At 40.9% G+C, this 23730-nt stretch overlaps 1 protein-coding gene across 1 annotated transcript; it reads left to right on the forward strand.

Moving 5' to 3' along the window:
• The first annotated feature begins 1468 nt into the window (after window positions 1-1468).
• Window positions 1469-2042, forward strand: LOC116142930 (delta-guaiene synthase 3-like). Its single transcript, XM_031428347.1, has 2 exons — window positions 1469-1717; window positions 1809-2042. The coding sequence occupies exons 1-2, from the start codon at window positions 1469-1471 to the stop codon at window positions 2040-2042; spliced, it is 483 nt and encodes a 160-aa protein (XP_031284207.1).
• Window positions 2043-23730: the final 21688 nt, after the last annotated feature.

Raw genomic sequence — 23730 nt, forward strand, 5'->3', positions numbered from 1 at the left:
TTCCTTTTAATTTAAAGTATATTTGAACAATAACTAAGACTAGTATTTTTATCCTTAATTTTATAGCTACGCATACAAAGTTTGGATTCTAATTAGTATAGTTGTTTATTTTCTGAATTTAATTGGACAGTACATTTAAAGGTCAAATAATAATAGTGTTATGAAATCTAAAAACATGACAAAGTGCACAGGGTTTACAATTTGCAGTTGGCGTTGGTTGTAAACTGATGGTTTGTTGCTTTTTTCTTTTCTTTAAGTATCTGCCAATTCCAAATCCAAGCCCGACAATATTATTTTTATGAATTCATGCTTTTCTTTTGCAGTTTTGCTTTATCTTTTGCTTTCATAGATGATCTTTAGTCTTTTCATTTTGACCCATACAACACAAAACAACAGAACTAATGAAATATTATGTTAAAACAGATACCAAATATAACTCTCACAGATTTCATCAAACATGTTTCAAACAAATCTATCAATCCACCAACATAACAAATCCACAATCCACCAGCCCCTATTACTACTACTCACACACCAACACAAACACAAACAAATCACCAACATACAAGATTCAAAGAGAGTTAAAAAGAGAAGGAAAGAAGTGTGTAGCTTGAGGCTTGAAGAGTTGAAGTCTTGGACTTAAAGCTTGGAGAAGAGAGTTAAAATTTAAAAAGAGAAGAGAAGAAGAGATCAAGACTCAGAGTCAATAGATGAAGAAAAAAGAGTTGAATTGTTGAAGATTTGAAGAAGAGATGAAGACTGTGGAAGAGAGAACCGAGAAAGAGGAGAAGGAGATTTTTTTTAATTTTAGTCAAACCCCACCAAAACGATGTCGTTTTGCCTTATCATGTAATTATTTTTTTGTCTGCAAAAATTCGGCAAAAATTCGGTAATAATTCGGGTATAATTCGCGAATTATACGAATAGGATATATAATTCGCGAATTATACAGCAGCCCTAATAAAATACGTAAATTCGCGTTTTATACAGGAATTATACGGCTAGCCGTATAATTCGCGTATAAAACGCGAATTTACTAACTAGGGAAAATACATGACCAAAATCATTGCAATAGCCTCTGTCATAGATGATATCTACGATGTATATGGCACCCTGGATAAACTCAAGCTATTCACTAATGCAATTGAGAGGTATTAATTGGCATCAGAATAATTATTATAAATAAAATTTCAAATCATTATGCTTATAGTTTGATCGTGTGCCATATATATATGGCGTTCAGGTGGGAAGTTTTGGCTGCAAATGATTTACCCGAATATATGCAAGTATGTTACTTTGCTCTCTTAGACGTTGTGAAGGAAATGGAGGCAACCTGGTGAATGAAGGACTATCTTATCATGTACATTATGCAAAAGAGGCAGTAAGATCTCTAATATAATCAATGAGATCAATATATATTATCATTCCAATTGGTAGAAGATTGATTAAATTTGATTACTTTTCTTAGATGAAAGCCCTGGTCAGAGCTTACTTTGTGGAAGCAATATGGTTCAACACAAAGTATGTGCCAACATTTGAAGAATACTTGGAGATTTCTGTGATGAGCAGTGGATACCCTATGCTTTCTGTTCAAGCTCTTGTAGGTTTAGAAGAAGTAGCAACTAAGGAAGCCTTCGATTGGGCTATTAGTGTTCCCAGAATCCTCAGGTCTTCTGCCTTAATTGCTCATCTCGTTGATGACATCCATACTTACAAGGTAGGAGATACTCATCATCAAATAGAACTAAAAATAAAAACAAAAATTGGTCTAACATTTAAAATTTGTTTCTATATATAACGTTAATTAGGTTGAGGAAGAGAGAAGGGATGCGCCATCAGGAGTGCAATGCTACATGAAAGATCACAATGTGTCCGAGGAAGAAGCATGCAAGAAAATAAAAGAAATGGTGGATATTGCATGGAAAAATATTAATGAAGAAATTCACGAACCAAACCATCCTCCTTTGCTGCTGCTTCTTCCATCTCTAAATCTAGCTCGAATGATGGAGGTGTTATATCAAAATGGAGATTGTTACATGTAGACGTAAAAATCTACCAGTACGGAAAATGGGGTTTGATCCCGTGAGGTTTAGGCCACTAGCGATCTGCTATACCTGCACACGTAGAGAAATAAACACGTGAAGCGACGGAAAACATCGGGGTGGTATTTACCGTAGGCACTCCAACGCTCAAGTTAACAAGGTTGAAAGATGCTAATATAGTGAGGGCTAGGGAGTAGAGAGGTTATCGAAAGTCTAGTCGGGGACTGTGACTACGGCGATGATGTGAAGCTCTCAAGAAGGAACTTCGGGTGTGATGGTGTAATGTAATGTCCCCCCTATGAGAGGGCTGGCCTCTGCTTATATAGTGGTTGTCTGGTCTCCCAATCCTGGTGAAAGTAGGAGTCCTAGTGTGACTCTGATGCGAATCCTCGAGAAGTTAGGGCGGTGGTGAGCTGTCTTACCAGTGCTCGAATAGGAAGGTACTCCCGAACAGGGAAGTAACTTCGAGTAAGAAAGTGATCTGAACAGGTAGGTGACCTTGAATAGGAGATTGACCAGGAATGGGAAAGTGATCTGTGGGGGCCATAGGCTCTAAGCTTGCTCATAGGTCCAAGAAGTGAATTAGGATTAGGAGGCTTGTGCCAAGATGGTTTGGGCTAGCTGTATCTCGAATCAAATTGGCCTGTACCAGGATTGGGCCTGGTTTCTTCCATACACTCAGGTCCCTTTTTTTATTTGGGTCAAGGACGATTTTTGGCCCTAACAATTTTTCCCCCACTCTCTGAGTTAAGAATTTCTTAAGTCAGAGAGTAGGAAGCAATCGAGGCACGCTTGGTCTCCCTTCCTAGACGACCGGTTGCTAGTGTAGCTGAACAATTTGATGTAGGTGATTCATAGTCAAGGGTCATTCGGCATTCATTATTGGTCTGGAGTATGCCATCACCATAAAGTATGCACCTGATCAGTGTGAAGGGCCGAAGGGATTGAGACACCGATGCTTCGAAGGCTAGTGCGCTCACTTGGTACGTCCCATCGACTGGGGAGGTGAGGTGTAAATCTATGGCCTGGGTATCTGCTTGATACGCCAGGTCGAATCAATTAAGGACTACATTAAACTGAACGTTCGCTCGGTCTGGGTACTTGGGCGATCGGGTGGAAGGAATACGCGAGCTTCAACCATTGGTTGTCCATTCGTCCGCTGTGGAAGAATGAACGAGCGAGGCCTTTTACCTTTCTATCTAGAGTTCGGGCCAGGCCGGGCCGTTCCAAGCTGGTCAACTAGTCGGGAGGATCTCCTAGGCTCGTGAGTCATGGGGGCATGTTGGGTCCTCTGGCAGTCGGGTGCTGGGTCGGTTGGGAAGGCAAGGTAATGGAACGTGGTTTACGTACGACACTACAGTTCCCTAGGTGGCTTGGATCCCCGCCACGTGTACGGTGGTGATCTACTTCTTGTTTTTTAGACGGGAAAACAAAGAAACGCTTTGACTGTTGGCCAATCATGGGCTTCCACGCGTATTCGTCTATCAGGTGTTCTTCTTTAAAGCGAAGGGGCAGACTGTTCATCTCCCATTCGCATTTTTTTGTTTGCTTCTTTATAAAACGAAAGCTTTTCTTCTGCATTTTCAGTTTCTTTTTAGCGGCGGTAGTTTCTCTCGGTAGACTTTGGCTTTTTCACGGTAAACATTCTTCTTTCACGACGTCTCTTTGTTTCTTTGCGTTTGTCTTGGTTGTTTGCTGAGGTTTTGGAAGATAGGATGAAGTTTTTGAACTTTTGAGTAGTTTTGACTGGTTTTGAGGAGTTTAGAATACAGACTTTTAGAATAGGCGTGAATTCTTGTTCCGGCATCTTAGCCGGGTTTTAGGCATTTTTCGGGCATTTTGGATGGTACTAAGAAGACAAAGGCGAGTTAGGCACATACTTGGTTCGGCTCGGTCAGCTTGCCTGATCGAATAGTGTGATAGTTAAAGTGAGGCCCGTGTGACAGGTTGGTCGCTTGATCTATCCCATCGAGTGGCGAGGAGATCACGTTTAGGATTTGAACAGAGGTTTGGTCGTCCAGACCGAATAGGTGATTGTACGGCAGCTAGTTCTTGGGACTAGTGGATCAGTGACCAAGGACGAGTTGATTCACAAGGGTGTTTAAAAGTAGGTTAGTCGACTGGGGTGAACGAGCGAAGATTGTAGGATCCTGGATTTGTTCAGTCAATAGCAGGGGTTGATCAGAGCTTAAGTTAGTGAGTGTTGACAGATTGTTGACAGTGATAGGTCAATCAGTGCCAAAGGACGAGCGATAGCTGTATTGTAGTCTAGTTCGGTCGGTTGCTCAGGGCAAGCAGTCGCTTGACACTACGATTTTCGGTAGGCTGGGAACTATGATTGAGTTGGTCAGTTGGGTTGGACGATTGAGTCAATATGTTAGGCTCAGAGTAGGCTAGTTTGAGTGGGGTTATGGCAGATGTCGGTGACAAGTACGAACATGCCCCCACCATACTAATGATGCCCAAAGGGGGCATTTCGATGGGAGTGTCGACTAGAGTTAGTGTAGCTACCCGGGGACGAATGCTACCAGCCTGAGTGGTTCTAGCAGGCATAGGCGAAGTGGGGAAGACTCTGAAGGGGCTAGTAGTTCGTCCCCATCTAGTAGCAGCTCTGAGGAAGAGCCAAGCCAACAGGGCAGCGAGATCTTGACCAAAGATTATCCGCCAGTGCTTAAGGATAGTGATGTGTGGCGTGTCCAAACTTTGTATCACATTCTGAGCTCAGTTGAAATCCAGGTGCCGCAGTCGTACGAGCGGGTCAACTAGGAGGTACAAGGCTAGGTTAGTGTTTATGAGAAGTGGTTTCACGATGGGTTGAGGCTGCCTATTCCTCGCCTCATCTGGGAGGTGTTGAACCACTTCATGATTACCCTGTCTCAGCTCATGCCGAACTGTTGGAGATTGCTTATGGCTTTGGAGGACCTCTATGTTTGGAACCAGGTGAGGTTCGGGCTACAGGAGCTGTTGTACTCGTACTTCTTGAAGGAGAATGGCAAAGAGAAAGACCAATATTTGATAAACTTGAGGCATGATTGGTCTCACCTAGTGACCGACCTGCGGTCCAGCAATAAGAACTGGAAGGATCGGTACTTCTTCTTGAAGGGGCAGGCCGTCTTCGGGGAGAGGGGCCAGGGTGATATCCCAAGCAGTTGGCGAGTCACTAGTGAGAACCTTTATTGTTTTTCGTACTTTGTTTACTAAATCTTGATTGTGTTTTTTGCTTGCAGAACTTGATTACAATCAGGCTGGCAGAGCGGGGATGGCTTGGACATTACGACCCATAAGGTGTTAGCCATTCCATCGGTGTAGAGGGATTGGCGAGTAGTACTAGCAGAGTCTAATCTGAGGACTAGCGTTCTTTGGGCCGAAGTAGAGACGATTCAACTAGGTATTCCATTCCTCTCGTTGAAGCAGACTTGGGATGTGCTTTTGAGTCGATGTCGCAATCATATCATTTTTGGTGAGTCCGGGCTGAACCCACTAACCGTTGGAGAGTTTGCGCTTGCAGAGACACTAATGAAGAAATTAACCATCCCTAGTGCGAGTGAGTCCATTGCTCGACGTCAAGAAAAGAGGAGGAGGGAATCCTTGACTAGGGAGGACATGAGGGTGGAGGACGTGTAAGCGATGCCTCTTATTCAACAGCCTGCGGCCAAAGCTGGGTTGTCCCAGACCGCGATCATGGATGAGGAGGTCGGGATGATTACATTCAGAATTCTGGCTACTGCGTTGACCTACTCTGACTCCACTTTTATGAGCAAGCTGGCAGACTCATTTTTGTTCCCAGCGGATGAGGCACGTTTGAACCAGATGGGCGCAGTTGCTGCAGCTGATTAGGGGGTAGCCCACGCCTTTCAAGTATGGCGGTAGTTTTCATTTTGTTTTGTTTCTGAATTTCGTTCTGATGGCAATATTTTGTTGTGCAAGTGTTCACTAGCAGTCTTCATCTAAGGAAGTTTGTGGTGGCGCAGGAGAAGCAGATACAAGATATGTCCAAGGCGAACACCAGCTTGCACCAAAGAGAGGCGGCCACCCAGAAAGCCAAGCAAGAGAGTCAGCAGCGTCTGAGGGATAGCAAGCGTGAGCTAGAGAGGTTGAGACGTGAGTTGGCCGAGAAGACCGCAGAGATCGAGTCTCTCAGGAAGCAATGTATTTCCATTGCTGATGACGCTATCATGAAGGCCCGGGGTGAACTCATGCTTGAGTTCAAGGAAGGGAGGACCTCTCACTAGGATCTAGACGAAGACATCCAGCTCATGCGAGAATTGCTGGAAAAAAGTAATAGTCATCTGGGGTGGCAAGACAATGAGCAGATGCCTGACCTTGCTTGTCAGTCGGGGCTGTCGAGTGTTGGGGGTATTAGCGACCAGGCTACTGGGACGGATGCTGGCAGTGCAGACAGGGCGGTTAGGTCGGAGATGGAGGAGATGACTCATACCGAGGATCCTTAGTTTAGCTTTTCTTTGTTTGTGTATTTTTGGGCTTGCGATGCCTTTTTCCTAGCGTGTGTGCCTTTCTATACTCTGAACTGAGCCGTTTGGGGCTTTATGTATTATACTTGGCTTTTTTAACTTTTGATGCTTTCTTCGTGGATGAATGAGTTGTTCATTGTTTCTTTACTTGTAGATGCATTATGTTGTGTTTGCAGCTTCAGTGTGGCCCAGCGACTGAGGCATGTAGGCCTTATGTTGGGCTAGGTTGGTGGTTTGCTGATTGAAGATGTACGAACCATTCGGTCTGGCCGATTGAGTTTGTAGCCTCCTAGATTGAGTGAAGTCAATCCGAAGGTGTGGATTCTTGGATTGGATAGGGCCAATTCGAAAGTGTGAGTCGTGGAATGGGCAAAGCCGATCCGATGGTGTGGTCATGATTCGAAGGTGTTATCGTGGATCGAGCAGGGTCGATTTGAAGGTGCAAATTCATGAATCGGACAGGGCCGATCTGAAGGTATTATCGTGAATCGAGTAGGGTCAATTCGAAGGTGCAAAGTGTTATCATGAATTGAGCAGGGTCGATTCGAAGGTGGAAATTTATGGATCGGGTAGGGTCGATCCGATGGTGCAGTGTTATCGTGAACCGAGCAGGGTTGATCCGAAAGTGCAAATTCGTGGATCGGGCAGGGCCGATCTAAAGGTGTTGCAAACAATAGATTGATCGGAGTCGATCCGGAGACGAAAAATTTCTGAATAATACTTCATTAATATTTGGCCATGAGGCCGACTGTCTATAAAGAGGTGGATAGGCCCACTTATCCTTTAAAAAAGGAAAACAGAAAAAGAACCAAGTTCACCTAGTAGTAGTAGTAGCATTTGAGGTGAACGACATTCCAGTTGTTACTGATGTCTTTGCCTTTGGGGGTCTAGAGTTTATAAGTGCCCCTCCCTGCTTCTTTGGTGATCTTGTAGGGACTTTTCCAGGTGGGGCCGAGTTTGCCAGAGTTGATCTCCTTTGTGTTTTGGAAGACCTTACGGGTACCTAGTCGCCTATCTTGAAAATTCGGATCTCACGTTGCGATTGTAGTGTCGGGCGGCCTGTTGTTGATAGACTGTGTTATAGATCTAGCCCGTTTGTGTAGCTCATCGACGGCATCCAAGTTCTGGCAAAGGTTCTGGTTGTTCATTTCCTCGCCTGCCCATTGGAGCCTGGTGGAGGGGACTGATACTTTAGCTGGGATGACTGCTTTAGAACCGTATGTAAGGGAGAAGGAGGTCTCGCCCATTGATGAGCTAGCCGTGGTTTGATAGGACCAAAGGACTCCGGGTAGCTCATCTTTCCATGCACCCTTCGCTTTCAGCAATCGCTTCGTTAAGGTCTAAATGATGGTCTTGTTCGAGGACTCAGGCTGGCCATTAGACTGGGGGTTGTAGGGTGTTGAGAAGCTCAGTTTTATTCCCCACATGTGACAGAAGTCTCTGAAGCCTGAATTGATGAACTGGGATCCATTGTCGGTGACGATGTCCTTCGGTATCCCAAATCTGCAGATGACATTCTTCCAGATGAAAGCTGTTACCTCTCGATCTCTGACTTGTGCGAAGGCTTCGGCTTCGATCCATTTGGTAAAGTAGTCTATCACAGCTAGCATGAAGACTTGTTGCCCAGGTGCAGTCGGTTGTTTTCCTACTATGTCCATTCCCCACTTCATAAAAGGCTAGGGTGTGAGGATGGAGAGGAGTCGTTTCGGCGGGAGGTGTGAGACATGAGCAAACCTTTGACAATTGTCGCACTTCTTCAAATAAGCAGCCGAATCGGTGCATATGGTCGGCCAGTAGTATCCAGCAGTGATCACCCGGTATACAAGGCTGCGTCCCCCAACATGGTTTCCACATTCGCCTTCATGGAGTTCGACGAGAACACGTTAGGCCTCCTTTGGGCTTGTGCACTTGAGATAAGGACTCGAGAATGATTTTCTAAGGAGTTGGCCCTCATGTATGGTGAATCTGACGGCTCTTGCTTTTAGTGACGTGTTTCATTCTTGTCAGCTAGGAATTCATCGTGTTCCAAGTATCTCATTATCAGAGTCATCCAGCAGTTGGCTGGTTCAACGCCCATGGCTTCCTCGGGCGGCTTGTTTGGTGGTTGCTCTTTCCAATTAGCTGGTCACTGCATGAATAATAGAGGGATGGATGACTGGGAAGAGCACTTGAGTGCTGAGCCAAGGTTAGCAAGGGCATCAGCGTGAGAGTTCTCTGCTCTGGGGACTTGGACGATGGAGAACTCCTCAAATTGGGCTGCAGCTCTTTGACCATGCTCAAGTAGGATGTCATCTTCGAGTCGCGTGCTTGATACGTGCCTTGTAGTTGATTGACCACGAGCTGGGAATCAGACTTTACCTCCAGTCTCTTTGCTCCAATTTCTCTGGCTAAGGAAAGTCCAACGATGAGGGCCTCATATTCTACTTCGTTGTTCATGCACTTGAAGCCACATCGTATTGCTCGCTGGATGATATCTCCCTCTAGTGTAATCAGTACTAACACGAGTCTGCTTCCATTCAAGTTACTCGACCCATCCACTAAGAGGGTCCATTTAGAGGGTGGTCCGCCGTTCATGCATAACAGCTCTTTTTCTGCCTAGGTGGTGGTACTCGGGGTGAAGTTAGCAATGAAGTCTGCTAGCGCTCGAGACTTGATGGCGGTGCAAGGTTGGTATGTTATGTCGAATTCACTGAGCTCCACTGTCCATTGCATGAGTCGGCCTGATAGCTCTGGTTTGTGCAGTATCTTCTTGAGTGGGAAGGAGGTGAGTATAACTATGGAGTGGCACTGAAAGTACGGCTTGAGCTTCTTGGATGCATGGATGAGGGCGAGGACCAGTTTCTCCAGCTGACTGTATCGCGTTTCCGCATCGAGGAGTGACTCGCTTACATAATAGATCGGCAACTACTTCATCTCTTCTTTCCGAACTAGAACTACTGAGATTATTGTCTCTGAGACCGCCAGATAAGAGTAGATTTTCTCCCCGTCCACGAGTTTGGAAAGGAGGGGAGGGGAGATCAGGTACCTTTTTAGTTATTGCAGGGCTTCTTTGTATGAGGAGGTCCACTCAAACTTCTTGGACTTCTTGAGGGCATGGAAGAATAGGTGGCACTTATCGGCGGATCTGGAGATGAAACGGCTTAAGGCGGCCACTCATCCTGCTAGGCATTGGATGTCTTTGATGCAAGCTAGAGATGGTGTACTGAGGATCGCTCTGATCTGGTCGGGGTTGGCTTCTATCCCTCGCTGAGTCACCATGTAGCCCAAGAACTTACCTGACAAGACACCGAATAAGTACTTAGCTAGATTTAGATTCATGTTGTACTTCCTGAGGACGGCGAATGCCTAGCTGAGGTGGTCAAGGTGTTGTTCAGCCATCAGGGACTTGACGAGCATGTCGTTGATGTATACTTCCATGGTGTCTCCGAGGTGCTCGACGAACATCTTGTTGACTAGCCGCTGGTAGGTGGCCTCGGCGTTCTTGAGGCCGAATGGCATCACCTTGTGGCAATAGATTCCTCTCTCTATGATGAAGGCTGTCTTTTCTTGGTCGTCCAGATGCATCGGGATCTGGTTGTACCCTGAGAAAGCATTTATGAAACTAAGGAGCTCGTGCCCTGCGGTCGCATCAACCATTATGTCGATATGTGGGAGTGGGAAGGAGTCCTTGGGGCAGGCTTTGTTTAGGTTCGTGAAATCGATGCATACTCTCTACTTTTTGTTCTTCTTTACGACCGCATTGTTCGCCAGCTATTTATGATAGTGGACCTCTCTGATCATACCATTACTCAGAAGTTTTTCAATCTCTTCATTGACGATTCGGTTACGCTCTGCTGCGAATTTCCTTCTCCTTTGCTTTACTGGTGGGTGATCCGGATCTACCTTGAGCTGATGGACCATTGCCTCTGGACTGATTCCCATCATGTTGACATGGGACCAGGCGAAACAATCTTGGTTCTATCTAAAGAATTCTATCAGATTCTCTCTTGTCTCGGGCTTGAGGTGAGAACCTATGTGGGTCTTTCTCTCGGGGTCATCCGGATTTATCTGCACTTTATCCAACTCCTCCATAGATGGTTGATCTGGCTCGATCGGAGGGGTAGAATGGGACTGTAATTGCTATGAGGCATTCCCCTTGCCCTTGAAGGCATTCTTGTAGCAATCTCTGGAAGCTTTGGGGTCGCCTTTGATCTTTCGAACCCCCTATTTGGTGGGAAACTTGATCGTCTGATAGAAAATAGATGGAACTGCTCACATATCGTGGATCCAAGGTCAGTCCAAGATGACGTTGTAAGGTGAAGGGCAGTCAATTACTAGAAAGACAGTCTATTTGTTCACTCCACTGGCATAGATAGGGAGGATGATCTCCCCAATAGCGTACTTATGCTCAGAGCTGAACCCAACTAGTAGTGTCGGCCACCTATTGATGTTTGCTTCTTCCAGTCCCATAGCCTTCAATGCTTCGAGGAACAGGATGTTCGCTGAAGATCCTCCATCTACGAATACTCTCCTCACCAGGATGTTGACGATCTGTAGGGAGACGACTAGAGCATCGTGATGAGGAACGGCCAAGGTGACCAGCTCATCATCTTTAAACTGAATTACCTGATGGGTGTGTGAGCGTGAGACCAGATGGATTGATTGGACTTCATGGTGGTGGTTGGCTCTAGCATATCGCTTGGCTGATGAGTAACTTACCCCACTAATCTCTAATCCCCCGGAGATGAGCGAACAAAGCCCTTTCGGTGTCGGTTCCCACGAAGGTGGTGATGTCTCTTTTGAGCTTCTCTGGCTAATGGTGTTCTTCTCCTTATCCGTTAGTAGATCCCAAAGATGACCCTTCTTTAGAAGTGCAGCGACCTCCAGCTATAAGGCGATGCAGTCTATGGTGTTATACTCATGGTCGTCGTGGAACTCGCACCACTTGGTCGTGTCCCTCTTTGCCTCGGGATTGAGCTTGCCTGACCACTTAACGGTAGACTCCATTCCTTTCATAATTATGACGACCTAGGTTGGTTTGATGTTAAGGTTGTACTCCGGTTTTTTGTACCAGTTTGATTCGAACTGTCTGTTATCGGTTCTCGCTGGCTGGCGATCATAAGGTTTTCTAAGTCTACTCGTATTACATGCTGGGGGTTGGGTCGTATCTGGAGTGAGTTGCCCTATTTATCTTGTCTTCTTCCCATCTTATTTGGATCACAGCCTGGGCCAAAGCGTCTTCCATTGTTGTTTAACCCAGCTTCGTGAGTTCTTTGTATAGTTCTCTGTCCAGGAGAAAGCCTTTTCTGAAGGTGTCTATGGTTGTCTCAGGGTTACATGATGGGATGGAGACCTTCTCTTTGTTGAACCTGTTGACATACTCTCTTAGTGGCTCTCCCCTTCTCTGGTATATTCTGTATAGGTCGGCCAACAGCTTCTCAAGTTTATTGCTACTAGCAAACTGTTCCACAAAGGTGTTGGTGAACTGAGTGAATAAGTCAATGGATCCGTTTGGGAGATTCGTGTACCATTGGAGTGTTGGGCCAGATAGGCTCAAACCGAAACTTTTGCACATGTAGGCTTCCCTCAGTGGTCAGGGTATTGAGACAGTAAACATCTGCTGCTTATACGAGGCTATGTGATCGTCTGGGTCGATTGTGCCATCATACAGTTTCATGTTGGGGATGGTAAACTTCTAAGGCATGTCGGCTAGGGTGATCTCATCCACAAAGGGTGAATTGGCTCTTCTTGGTTGGGACTAGCATTCTTGGAATGCGCCTCATCACTGCCTCTACATCGGCCAGCCTCTTGGCCAATACTTGTTCCATAGGAGAGGGGGATACTACCGGGTCATCCTGTCTTACTAGGTCTGCCATCGCATTCGTCCTCGGCACATTCTATTAGGTCACCCCTCGCGGGGTAGTCTGATGGATTATTCCATCTTGCATTCCCTAGTAGCATGGATCTTTGTTCATTCCTTCTGGTTGGATGACTCCTATTGTAATTATTCTAGTGTTTCACCCTACATGAATGGTCAAGGGAGTCGTCTGGTAGCCATTCGATCCGTCAGGGTGGATAGGCTCGAGTGCTGTGGTTTGTTTGGTTTGGCCATTCAACCCGTGAGGGTAAGCCAAGCCGAATGGGGTTTGTGTTGGGATGGTTGAGTGGATGTGAAATGGGACAGTAATAATGGGCTAGTCTTGTGGATGTGGGCTTTCTATCATTGGATCATCTTGATCTCGAGGCTGGGATGGATCGGCTGAATGGTGTTCTATTGGCATATCTTTATCTCCATGAGTCAGGACAGAATCATCGACCCCTGATGACCTTAATGGACATGGCCTTTTACCAAAGACCGAGGGTCGATGCTCTGGTGTGTGGAGAGGTTGCATGGATGGAACAAGGGCGCGAAATCGATTAGGAGGTACCTGGCTAGGTAGAAACTCTAGATCATAGAATTGACTCACCTTTTCTTTAAGAGACTGGTTCTCTGCCCTGATGGATGCATTTTCGGTCCGGATTGCATTGCTCTCAGCTTCCAATACAGCCACCTTGTTTGAATTTTGTGCATGAGAGCGGTCAGAGCCTCCAGTCTGGCTTCGAGGCCGGGGTTAGCGTTGTCCAAATTATCAGCCATGGAATTTTCCTCTACACGGCAAGGTGCGCTGAGCCGAATGATTACTAGAGGCCTTACAGTGGGCACCAAACTACAGACATAAAAATCTACCAGTACAAAAAGGTGGGTCTAATCCCGTGAGGTTGAGGCCACTAGCGATCTGTTGTACCTGCACACATAGAGAAATAAACATGTGAAGCGATGAAAAACACCAGGATGGTGTTTACCGTAGGCACTCCAACGCTCAAGTCAGTAAGGCTGAAAGAGGCTAATGTAGTGAGGGCTAAGGAGTAAAGAGGTTACCAGAAGTCTAGTCAAGGACTTGACTACGGCGATGATGTGAAGCTCTCAAGAAGGAGCTTCAGGTGTGAAGGTGTAGTGTAATGTCCCCCCTATGAGGGGGCTGGCCTCTGCTTATATAGTGACTGTCTGGTCTCCCAATCCTAGTGAGAGTAGGAGTCCTAGTGTGACTCTAATGCGAATCCTCGAGGAGTTAGGGCAGTGGTGAACTGTCTTACCAATGCTCGAATAGGAAGTAACTTCGAGTAGGAAAGTGATCTGAACAGGAAGGTGACCTCGAATAGGAGATTGACCAGGAATGGGAAAGTGATCTGTGGGGGCCGTGGGCTCTGAGCTTGCTCATAAGTCCAGGAAGTGAATTAGGATTGGAAGGCTTATGTCAAGATGGTTTAGGCCGACTGTATCTCGAATCAAATTGGCCTGCACCGGGATTGGGCCTGGTTTCTTCCACACACTCAGGCCCATTTTTTTATTTAGGCCAATGACGATTTTTGGCCCTAACAATACACCAACTCCTCGGGGAAAACCAAGAAGAGAATTACATTAGTACTTGTTGATCATATTCCCATATGATCATGTACATCTTATTATTTGCTTTCCAATAGAATTTATTATCATAATATTATGAACTAAAAAGTACTACTGATATGTCTTCATATAGATTTTGAAATGCCATAATAAGTAATCACCATCATGATGGTGATGATGATCTTTAATAATAAGTTTGCAAATGTTTTTCAAGGCCCCTGTTGTACATCAAGTCCAATTTTTTGGCCCAAATTCTAATCTTTCAATATGAAAAGGGTAAAAAAGTAAATACGGCATAAGTACACTATGATAAGACAGAATTATCCTTAACAAGGCTTTTCTCCATCACGTGACAAAATACGAGGTGACATCTTATTTAGACCCTGAGGTTTGGCGCTTAAATAACACTTTTGTCCTGTTAAATTATTAGTAACGTCTTGATCGTTGTCAGTGTCCGCAACATTTTGCCATTTTGGCACACGAGGTTTTTATAATGCTAGGACCAAAACGTAGTGATGGCAATGGGCCGGGCCAGGACCGTGTACCTCTTGGCCCAGGCCCAAGTCCGACCTCATGACACAGGCTCAAGCCCGGTCCAAGCCACCACGAGTATGATAGGCAAAGCCTAGGCCCGGCCCGATGGGCTTTTTATAACCTTAGGCTAGCCCCGAGCCCGCCTTTTTTTTATAATGTCAATTTCTAAATATTAATAAATTTCAAAATTATTTGTATATTTTTAATTTTAGAAACAGTTTTTAAATATTAATTTATGTTTAAATACTTACCAAATATATAAATAACATTCAACATTCATTCATTTTTAGAGCATAACATAACCATAAGAGCAGCAAGCAAATTGAGACAGTAAAATCTGAACAAATACAAAACAATAAACTCTATCACAAACTGAGGATCTGGATCCCTTGAAAGGGGCTTTGCTTTCAACCGAAGAGGAAGAACATATAGAATCCATTGTTCATAGCACAAAACACAAGGTCAGAGATGGATTGTTAACAAATATAATATAAAAAACCAAATATATCTCAACCATCCATCATGATAGTGGGTTACATGTCACAAGATTAAATCCAAATCAAATTAAACATATTCCAATGACCAAGATAAATGCATATAGAAAACGAAGAATACTTTAAAATTTAATGACAATCAAATCAACACATCCATTAGATATGTTCCACTATAATGTTCATAAGATAACTCACTTGACAACCACAATCATACATCAAAGTAAGCCATCATATCCATCAATTTCACAGGCACCAAACTATTTCTTTCCACACAGAGTTCCCATGACTTTGAATACTTCCAAATATTATTACATTGCAGCTCAGAAGATGCAAGTTTGTAGAGAAGCCAAGAAGAACTGAAACAAATAACAGACATACAAACCAACTAAAGACCTTGTTCCACAAGATAATCACCAAGCCTTTCCACAATCATGTTGCACTATCCAGGAGTCATTGGCTCATCATAGATACCAATAAAGAAGGCCATATTGGTTTTCTTGACAGTAACACCACCAGGTCCTTGAAATTAAAATGAAACTAGTCAACAATCAGCTATGAAACAAAACCAAATGTAAGAGGCAACTTAACGTTCCAACATAACAGCATCAGGTGAGAAAGGATAATTTATTCACCTAACTATCTAGTTCTAGATTATTGTACTTCTAGGCAACACTTAGTCCATGGAAGGCACGAGCTAATTATTCAATAATCAAAACCCACTCATTTAGTTGTTTAAAATCATAAAAGTTTTAAAGAACTCGCAACTGCACATTAAGGCTTTCAGAAGCATAATGAACAGAGGAAAACCCAAAAAAAAAAAAAAAAAAAAAAAGAAATATCAGATATAAGTTCACTACCTTCTTTCCCCGAATGACAGCTCCTGCCTCCCCTTGGATCACCATATACTTTGTCCCACCAAGATATAGACCAGTTGGTGCAAGTGAACCAGGTTCATTGAAGTCATTATTGATGCCACCGTATATTGAAGACAATTCATTGGTTACACATATACGTATATTCAGTCCTCACCTCTTGTACCTCCTCCTCTGATAGCAACCCACTGCCATTCTTATCATACCTGGCAATAACTCTTTGGTAGAAAAATCTGTCAACTGGCAACAACAGAAAGCCCAGGATAGATACAGATGCAGATGGAGAATGAATATGAAGAGAGGACAGATGCAGATTGCAGATGGAGAGAGAGATATGTTAGGAAGGGTAGCACCACAGCAAGTGGAGAGAGTTTAGGGAATGGGATGAGAATTAAGGTTAGGGTTTAGGAAAAATGGATATATATATATATATAGGATAATATTGTAATTAAATATATAGTATAAGGGTAAATTAGTAAAATTAATACTAAAATTTTTGGGTCGGTCCAGGACTGAGGATATACACATACCCGGCCCGTACCCAAGGTCGGGCCTTAAAATCAAGCCCAGGCCCGAGCCCAAACCCGTCACCCTCGAGTAAAGCCCAATCCTTTTAGGTCGAGTACCCGAAAATTTTGGGCCCATTGCCATCTCTACTTTGATCTGATTTCTACCGTGGGTTGAGAAATCAACTATAATATGATTACGGATATTTTCGTGGCCTTAGTTGATAAATCAACCCTAATATGAATGATCTGGTTAATCTTAGTTTTCCACATATTTTCCTTTTTGTTTATAATCTGATGCATGTCTTTCTTCTGTTTATAATCTGATGCTTGTCTTTTTTCTATTGCAGTCTTTCTTAGTTTGCTGGATGGGAAGCTTGGGCAGTTTCTGCTGTAGCTGCAGAATTTGAGAAGTTGCAATCTTTCTCTAGTTTGTGCAGAATTTGAAAAAAATCAGAATTTGTGTAGTCTTTCTCCACTTTGTGAATTTGAGAAGCTACTAAAAGTTGCTGTTTAGGATGGAGCTTGTTAAATTAGACTTATTGTTTAGGATGTTAGGATGAAACTAGAGAAAAAATCAGTTGTGATATCTTTCATGAACTTTTATTTTCTTTCATGTGAATAAATATGGTTTTCATGTATTTGCACACGATCAGTAATACAATTCACATTTGTTTTTCCTATTTGTTCTTTTTGGTGCTAGAGAGAAGCCAGCTTTTCCTCTTGAAACTGTGATGGTAGAAATAATGTATTATCTGCTTTTAGTTAATTGCAAACATTAAAAATCCAGGTTTTTTTTTTTTTTTTTTTTTTTTAGGGTAAACCTGCTAATTTTATTAAAAAATAAAAGAATTACATCCTAAAAATCGCACTCCCTTTTACACAGGCGAGGACTGGACATGCCCAAGGGACCAAACTACATAAAAAGAAACGAGAGCAACCAAGTATATACAATCCTTATACACAAACAGTAAGACTACACAAGACAACCAAACTGAAGTCTTCACCCAAAAACTGCAGAAACTGCAGAAAATGCAGTAATCACGCTGCACCTCCATACACACCACTGTCCAGATCACTACTTCAATTCAAGCACACACCACTCTGCACATACTGCCCAGGACCTCTGGAAACTACATAAAAAAACTGCAACCTGCAAACCTGCTCAAGCTACATGGTGCAAAAACTACAACATGACAAGCTTCATATCCAACACCCACCAATCTACACCAGCTGCACAAAAATCATGGCCTCACATAAAATGCAGAAAATCTAAATCTACAATGCATAGCCACAATAACCGCCTGACAATCCAGCTGAAGCTTAGGCTGCCTCCATTACCTATTGAGACCAAACCAATTATATTAAGAACTATCACAAGCTTTAAAGTAACAATTCTAAAATCTAAGCTCCATACAAATGTTTAGAAAAATATTGACATACCAGCTGCAAATTTAAAGCAAAAGAAACACAATGATGCATTTTTTACTAGGATAAATTCTCAATAAACAAGTCATGTGGTTTAAAAACAATAACAATATACAGTTTAAAAATGAAAAATAAAAAATAAATGTTGCAGTATAGAGATTTATATATTTAATAAACAGCCCCCACCTTGGCTTAGCCTTCTAGCTCAAATCCATCGTTATGATGAACTGTGAGTTTCTTAGATCACAATTAATCATAATTAGTCAAACAATTTGTTGCTTCACTAATTTCCTTACATTTGTTTCCATCTCCTTGATAGATTCCAAATCAAACATCGTACTTGATTCTAGCAATCAACTATACTGAACATCTATTTGACACTGAGTAACTAATGCTGATACACATTCTGTGCGTCTCTTTATTTGACATTTTTAGCAATAAACTTCCAGCAACAAATTATAATGTCACCAACCTCATCAACAATGTTTACAAAACAAGTTCCATGACTAGATTCGATTGACATCCAGCACCCACCAATTCTAATTTTCGATCATTGCCATATGTTCACTCCTCAGCTAATATTACTGGAAAACGCATGAGATACCTTAAACACAACAATTACCTTACACCTTGAAGTTAAAAACAACTTTAGCCTATGTCATTTTGAGTAAAACATAAACCAGAAAATTACGAATGGTGAATGAAAGTTGTTGAAAACAAAAATTAGAAAATGAGCATTAAACAAATATAATAGAATAGGGATCAGAGGAACTAAAAATCACGTCCTACTCAACAAAAAAAATCCCATTTTTTCTTCATCATTAGAAAGTAATGAAAACTAAAACAAGTGCCAAAACTTTGAACAGAAAACCTATTCTGTAAGGAGCTAATGTTTATTACTTGAGTTCAAGCTAGCACACTAGTAAGATCTCTTGTAGTTGTACAAAAGTCTTGGGATCATATCCTAGTCATGACAATATGTTTGTGTCGAAACTTGATTTCTCTCAGACAATAGGCCAGAAAGTGGTGATCTAGTGTGATTGATGGGAATGCAAAATGTCATATTTAACCCCCTTAATGTTTAGTCTTTTATACATATTTGTTTCCTAATTGTACTCATTATTACTTTATTTTGGTTTAGGAAGCAAATGGAGGTGTTAATTGAAAAACGGAATTAATTAGGGGAATTCGGACAGTTTCGCCACTGCTTCTTATTCTGGGCATAATTCTCTCATCCGAGCTCCGATTGAGATGATTCAAAATGCTGGGGAACGCTAAGAAAGCGATCTACAACTTTTATGTTTGCATTTTGAGAGAACTGACTTAATCAAGGTTGTAATCAAGTTGAAGTTGACGCACCTGCATTACCGACGTCCTGGAGCGTTCTGACTTGTTATGCAAGTCGTCTATTATTGCACGTTTTAAAGACATACATGCTGCACGAAAATTACAGCTGGAAACACCACCTTCCTATTGTATTAGGACTCTATTTTATTTTATTCCAATTAGAATTAAATTAGGATTAATGTATTTTAGGATAGGAGAATATTTCTTTTAGGAGATGAGTGGGATTTGAATTCTTAAATTAGATTAAAGGGAGATCAGATTAGGTTTGGGGGACCACGCCTCTCTCTTCTCCTCTCTGAAATTTTCTTTCACTTGAGTTTTTGTGATGGCCATGAGCGGCTAGAACTTTTGTAACTTGGTCGAAGGAAACGGAAACCTCGGAATCAAATAAACTGTGAGATCTTTCTGTTTTTAGTGGTAAATTCATGTTTGAGTATTGAATGTTATTTGTGCATATTTTGATTTGATGCATTTAATTACTAGGAGGCCTACTAGTGTATTATTTGTTGAAATCTACTGCTAAGTTTGATATCAAATCCGTAATTGTTTGATCCCTCCAACTTGTGAAGCAATTAGGGTAGTAATTTGCTGCGTCAGGAATGTAACCTTACGAAGAACATTCAACTAAATTAAATACAACCGTTGTGTTTGTGTTGTTAGCTTCGTCGATCTCTCTAATTCTTAAGGCTGCCACTAGATTAAATTTGAGCGCTTGTCTAGGGTTGTTTAGGGGTAAGATTAATTATGATCGTTGTTTCCTGATATTACAATTAAGGAGAGATAGGAAAATAGTTCCAACGGTGAATATTCAATGTATGAAGACTATTTTTGCATCAATGATCAGTTGTGAGATTCCGATGGTGGATGTTGACGGAGACCAAGTTCGTCCTTTGATTGAATTCGAATTAAATTGTTTTGGTTTTACTGAAATTGTTTTCTGTTTTTTACACAAACCCCCCAGCCTTGTTACATAACAGCAAATTCAGCTAGACACTCTGTGGGATCGACCTGACTTACACTACTACGTGTATTTTAGGTTTTAATTCTGGGTGCCTACGACAGCACCCCAGTGATATTCAAAGAACATGACAAGCTGATAGACTTGAATGCTACAGGCAAAAGTCAATATCGTATCTTTAACGAGATTACCCAAAGCCATAATATTGAACAAGATTTTATCTTCGACTTTCTAAGCATATCAAGAAGTATATGACAACAGAAGAAAATAATATGAAGCAAATCACATCCCCATAAGTTAACTACTGAGGCAAAGCATGGAAAGTTGAATCATCAGATAACACCGACTAACTAGTAACTAAACCAATCAAAATGCAGCAAAAAACATATCCATTGACTAACATTTAGGTTAGACATAATTCAATAAAAAATCAGAAATAAATACCTGCACACCACCACCTAGACCATTTGTTTGTATCATTGCTAGTTATTTGATTCACATCATCAAGCTTCGAATCAAGCTTAGGTTATCATTTTTCGATGCGTATCTGTGGTAGGTGGGTTTTGCCATCTCCATTATTTGTTTCTTTTCCTGTAGATATTATATAAACTTCAATTCGATTAATGAAACACAAACATTTGATAAAGGAATATGCTTTGTAGGGCCATAACCAAGCCCCAAGACCAAATTCAAAATAGTTGCTTAAAATACAATAATCATACAAATGAATTTCATCTGCATTGAATCTTAACAAAAAAATTTGAACATTTAAAGAAAAAATCACCTTACATTATTGCTATCTAGTTCTGTATCTGTCCCAGTTACTCTACAAACAATCTCTTCTTCTTCTTGCAAAATATACATTAAACACAGTACTTCATTACTTGGGAAACCCAAAAACTAAATAAATTAAGAAACAAAACAAACTAAAAATGTTACTAAAACTTGGTATGAATAAACCTTGCAAAAGGACGGTCTTCCATGCAAGGAACATGAAAGAAGCTAAAAAAGGCTGAAGACGAAACTGGCACAAGAACTACACTAACAGAAAACTCAAGTTCCCACGAAAAATTGTTGTGAAATTCATGTTTGTCATCGAAAATCCAGAAGCTTTAGTTGGATTGAAGCAACATTGTAAAGCTCGGAGATCTTAAGGTTTTCGAGTGTAAATTTGGAGATTTTTTTGAAATCTTATCTTGACACTGAACAACATTTCGAGAGTCCATGAAGATAAGGGGGATAAGACGAGCTGGAGGGGAAAGAGGGGTCAAGTCGTGGCAGGAGAGGCCGCGAGAGAGAGAAAAAGAGATTTGAACTTTAGGGTTTGCAAATGAATATTGGGATTAAGATTTGATTCACGGGGTTATGCTAAATTTTGAAATTTAGGGTTAGAGAAGTTTTTTGTTTTTTAATTTTTTGGGGAAGTGACGTGGCATTTTGTTGAGTGTCAGATGAGGTGGCACTGCCATTTCGGATGCCATGTCATGTTGTAAGGGAATGTTGTAAGGGAGTGTTGTATGTGTAGTGTTATTGAAACGCTTTATGTGAACAGTAATACTAAACTTACCGACTTTTCCCTACCGATTTTTTATCTAGACTGACGTGGCATGAAATTATTAAGGCAGATTTGATGTGGATTGATGTGGCAGATGAGAGGCACATGCCACGTCAGTCTGGATAAAAAATCGGTAGGGAAAAGTCGGTAAGTTTAGTATTACCCTTATGTGAATGGTCTATCTTTATGGAAATTAATGAAGTTTTAATTAGACTTTTGTATGTCCATATTAACACAATGTAACAAAATAAAACCTTTTATATTCACAAATCCTTTAAATTCACATAACAATCAATAATTATCGATTATTTATAACAAACAATATCAAACACTAATTACAATAAGTCACATATACTATCAAATCCAACTCATTAATCTATGTCACATCATGACTAATAACATCTAACCAAACGTCAAGAATCCAAATCAACACCAATCAAATGCAACCAACTGTTAGACAATTTACCTATGTGACAAAATGAAGAAATTCTACCTCTTAAAAATGGCAATTATATAACCAGATTATATATATACAATACAATCTCTCTATAGTAATATTCTATATAGGAATATTCTATATAGGAATAACATCCATGTGATTATAAAAACTTTCGGTTCCAACTTGGGCCAGTTATAAATAAGAATAAATTTTATATTGTAATAAGTTATAATTTTCTAGGTTCCATCTTAAGAAACTTGCCTTTAGATAGTAATTATTATATGCATATTACAAAAAATATATGCTATGTTACATTAAAGGTTTAATATGAAATAAAATATTTATCTAAAGTTGTTTAGGATAATGATTTATGTTTTAGAGTTATTACTACATCTTTTATCTTATGGGTACATAATAAGTCATCTACATGGACACCTTCTTGTTTAAGTAAAAATATTTATAGTTCTCAAGCATGTTTAAAGTTTTTTGGCATGAAATTTTTTGTATTTCCGTACTATCATCTTCAAGATTATCTCTTTCCTCTTTTTGTCTAATTTCAATAATGATTTCTTTTTTAGTTAAAACATACATGACTAGTTGCTTATTTGAATTATTGAGGAAGACATTAATATCCATTTGATCAGTGTAATGAAGTTGTCGAATCTGATCACTCAATTATACAGTGACTCTTTGATATCCATTTCTATGCTATCATAATGTTACTAAAACAATGAATTGAAATCCTAATACTACTAAAACATGAATTATAAAATAAGAAATCAAAACAATAATTCTTGTAATTACACCTCTATTAAATTATAACACTCCTTATAGTAATAAATTTAATTGGTCATAATATTATAACTATAGACAAGTTCTACTGTATACTAATATTAATTTCAATATTCAAATAAAATATTAAAAATTTGTATTTAAATTATAAATCATTAGATAACGTGTAAACTTAATATATTTTCATTCCTTAAAATATCCAATCCATACATTTAAAATTTCAACTACTTCCAAAAAAAATTAAATTAAACAATAAAAATTGAAAATTGAAAAGAAGTGAGGAAGCACGGGTTCTCTATATCCTCCCTGGTCACCTTACGAAACCCCACACAACCAAAACGGCCGTGGACTTACCGGTGAGGGGGACAAAAACTGGCCCGTTCCATTCCCTCTCTTTTAAACAAACGTTTAAATAACATNCGCATTATTAGATGAATGTTTGAGTGAATGTTTGAGTTAATGTTTGGGATTATGATGGATTGGTTGCTCTCTAAACATGCAAGTTTGCTAATTTCAGTGATATGTATTGTCAAGTTCGTTAATTATATATGTATCAACCTAGCTAAGATCTTGAATTAGAGATCATTGAAGCGTATGGCGTAGAATAACAGTTTTATGAATTTCAATTGGTTTTCAACCGACAAAGCTCAATTTATTACAAAGTTCTGAGACCTGCCTATGTGGGTTATTCATTCTTGAATTACCTTGTTTTTAAACAGTAAGTTTTAGTTGAAAAAGGGAAGAGATTCATTTTCATTCATTCTTTTATTGAAAAAGAAAAACCTATAGCCCCAAAACACTCTCTCCCACGCCAGTTTTACTTTGATTGAAAAATCAAATACTCTTCATTTCCTTCTTTTTTCTTAAG

This window comes from Pistacia vera, unplaced genomic scaffold (assembly GCF_008641045.1).
Source record: "Pistacia vera cultivar Batoury unplaced genomic scaffold, PisVer_v2 Contig421, whole genome shotgun sequence".
Classification (NCBI taxonomy): Eukaryota; Viridiplantae; Streptophyta; class Magnoliopsida; order Sapindales; family Anacardiaceae; genus Pistacia; species Pistacia vera.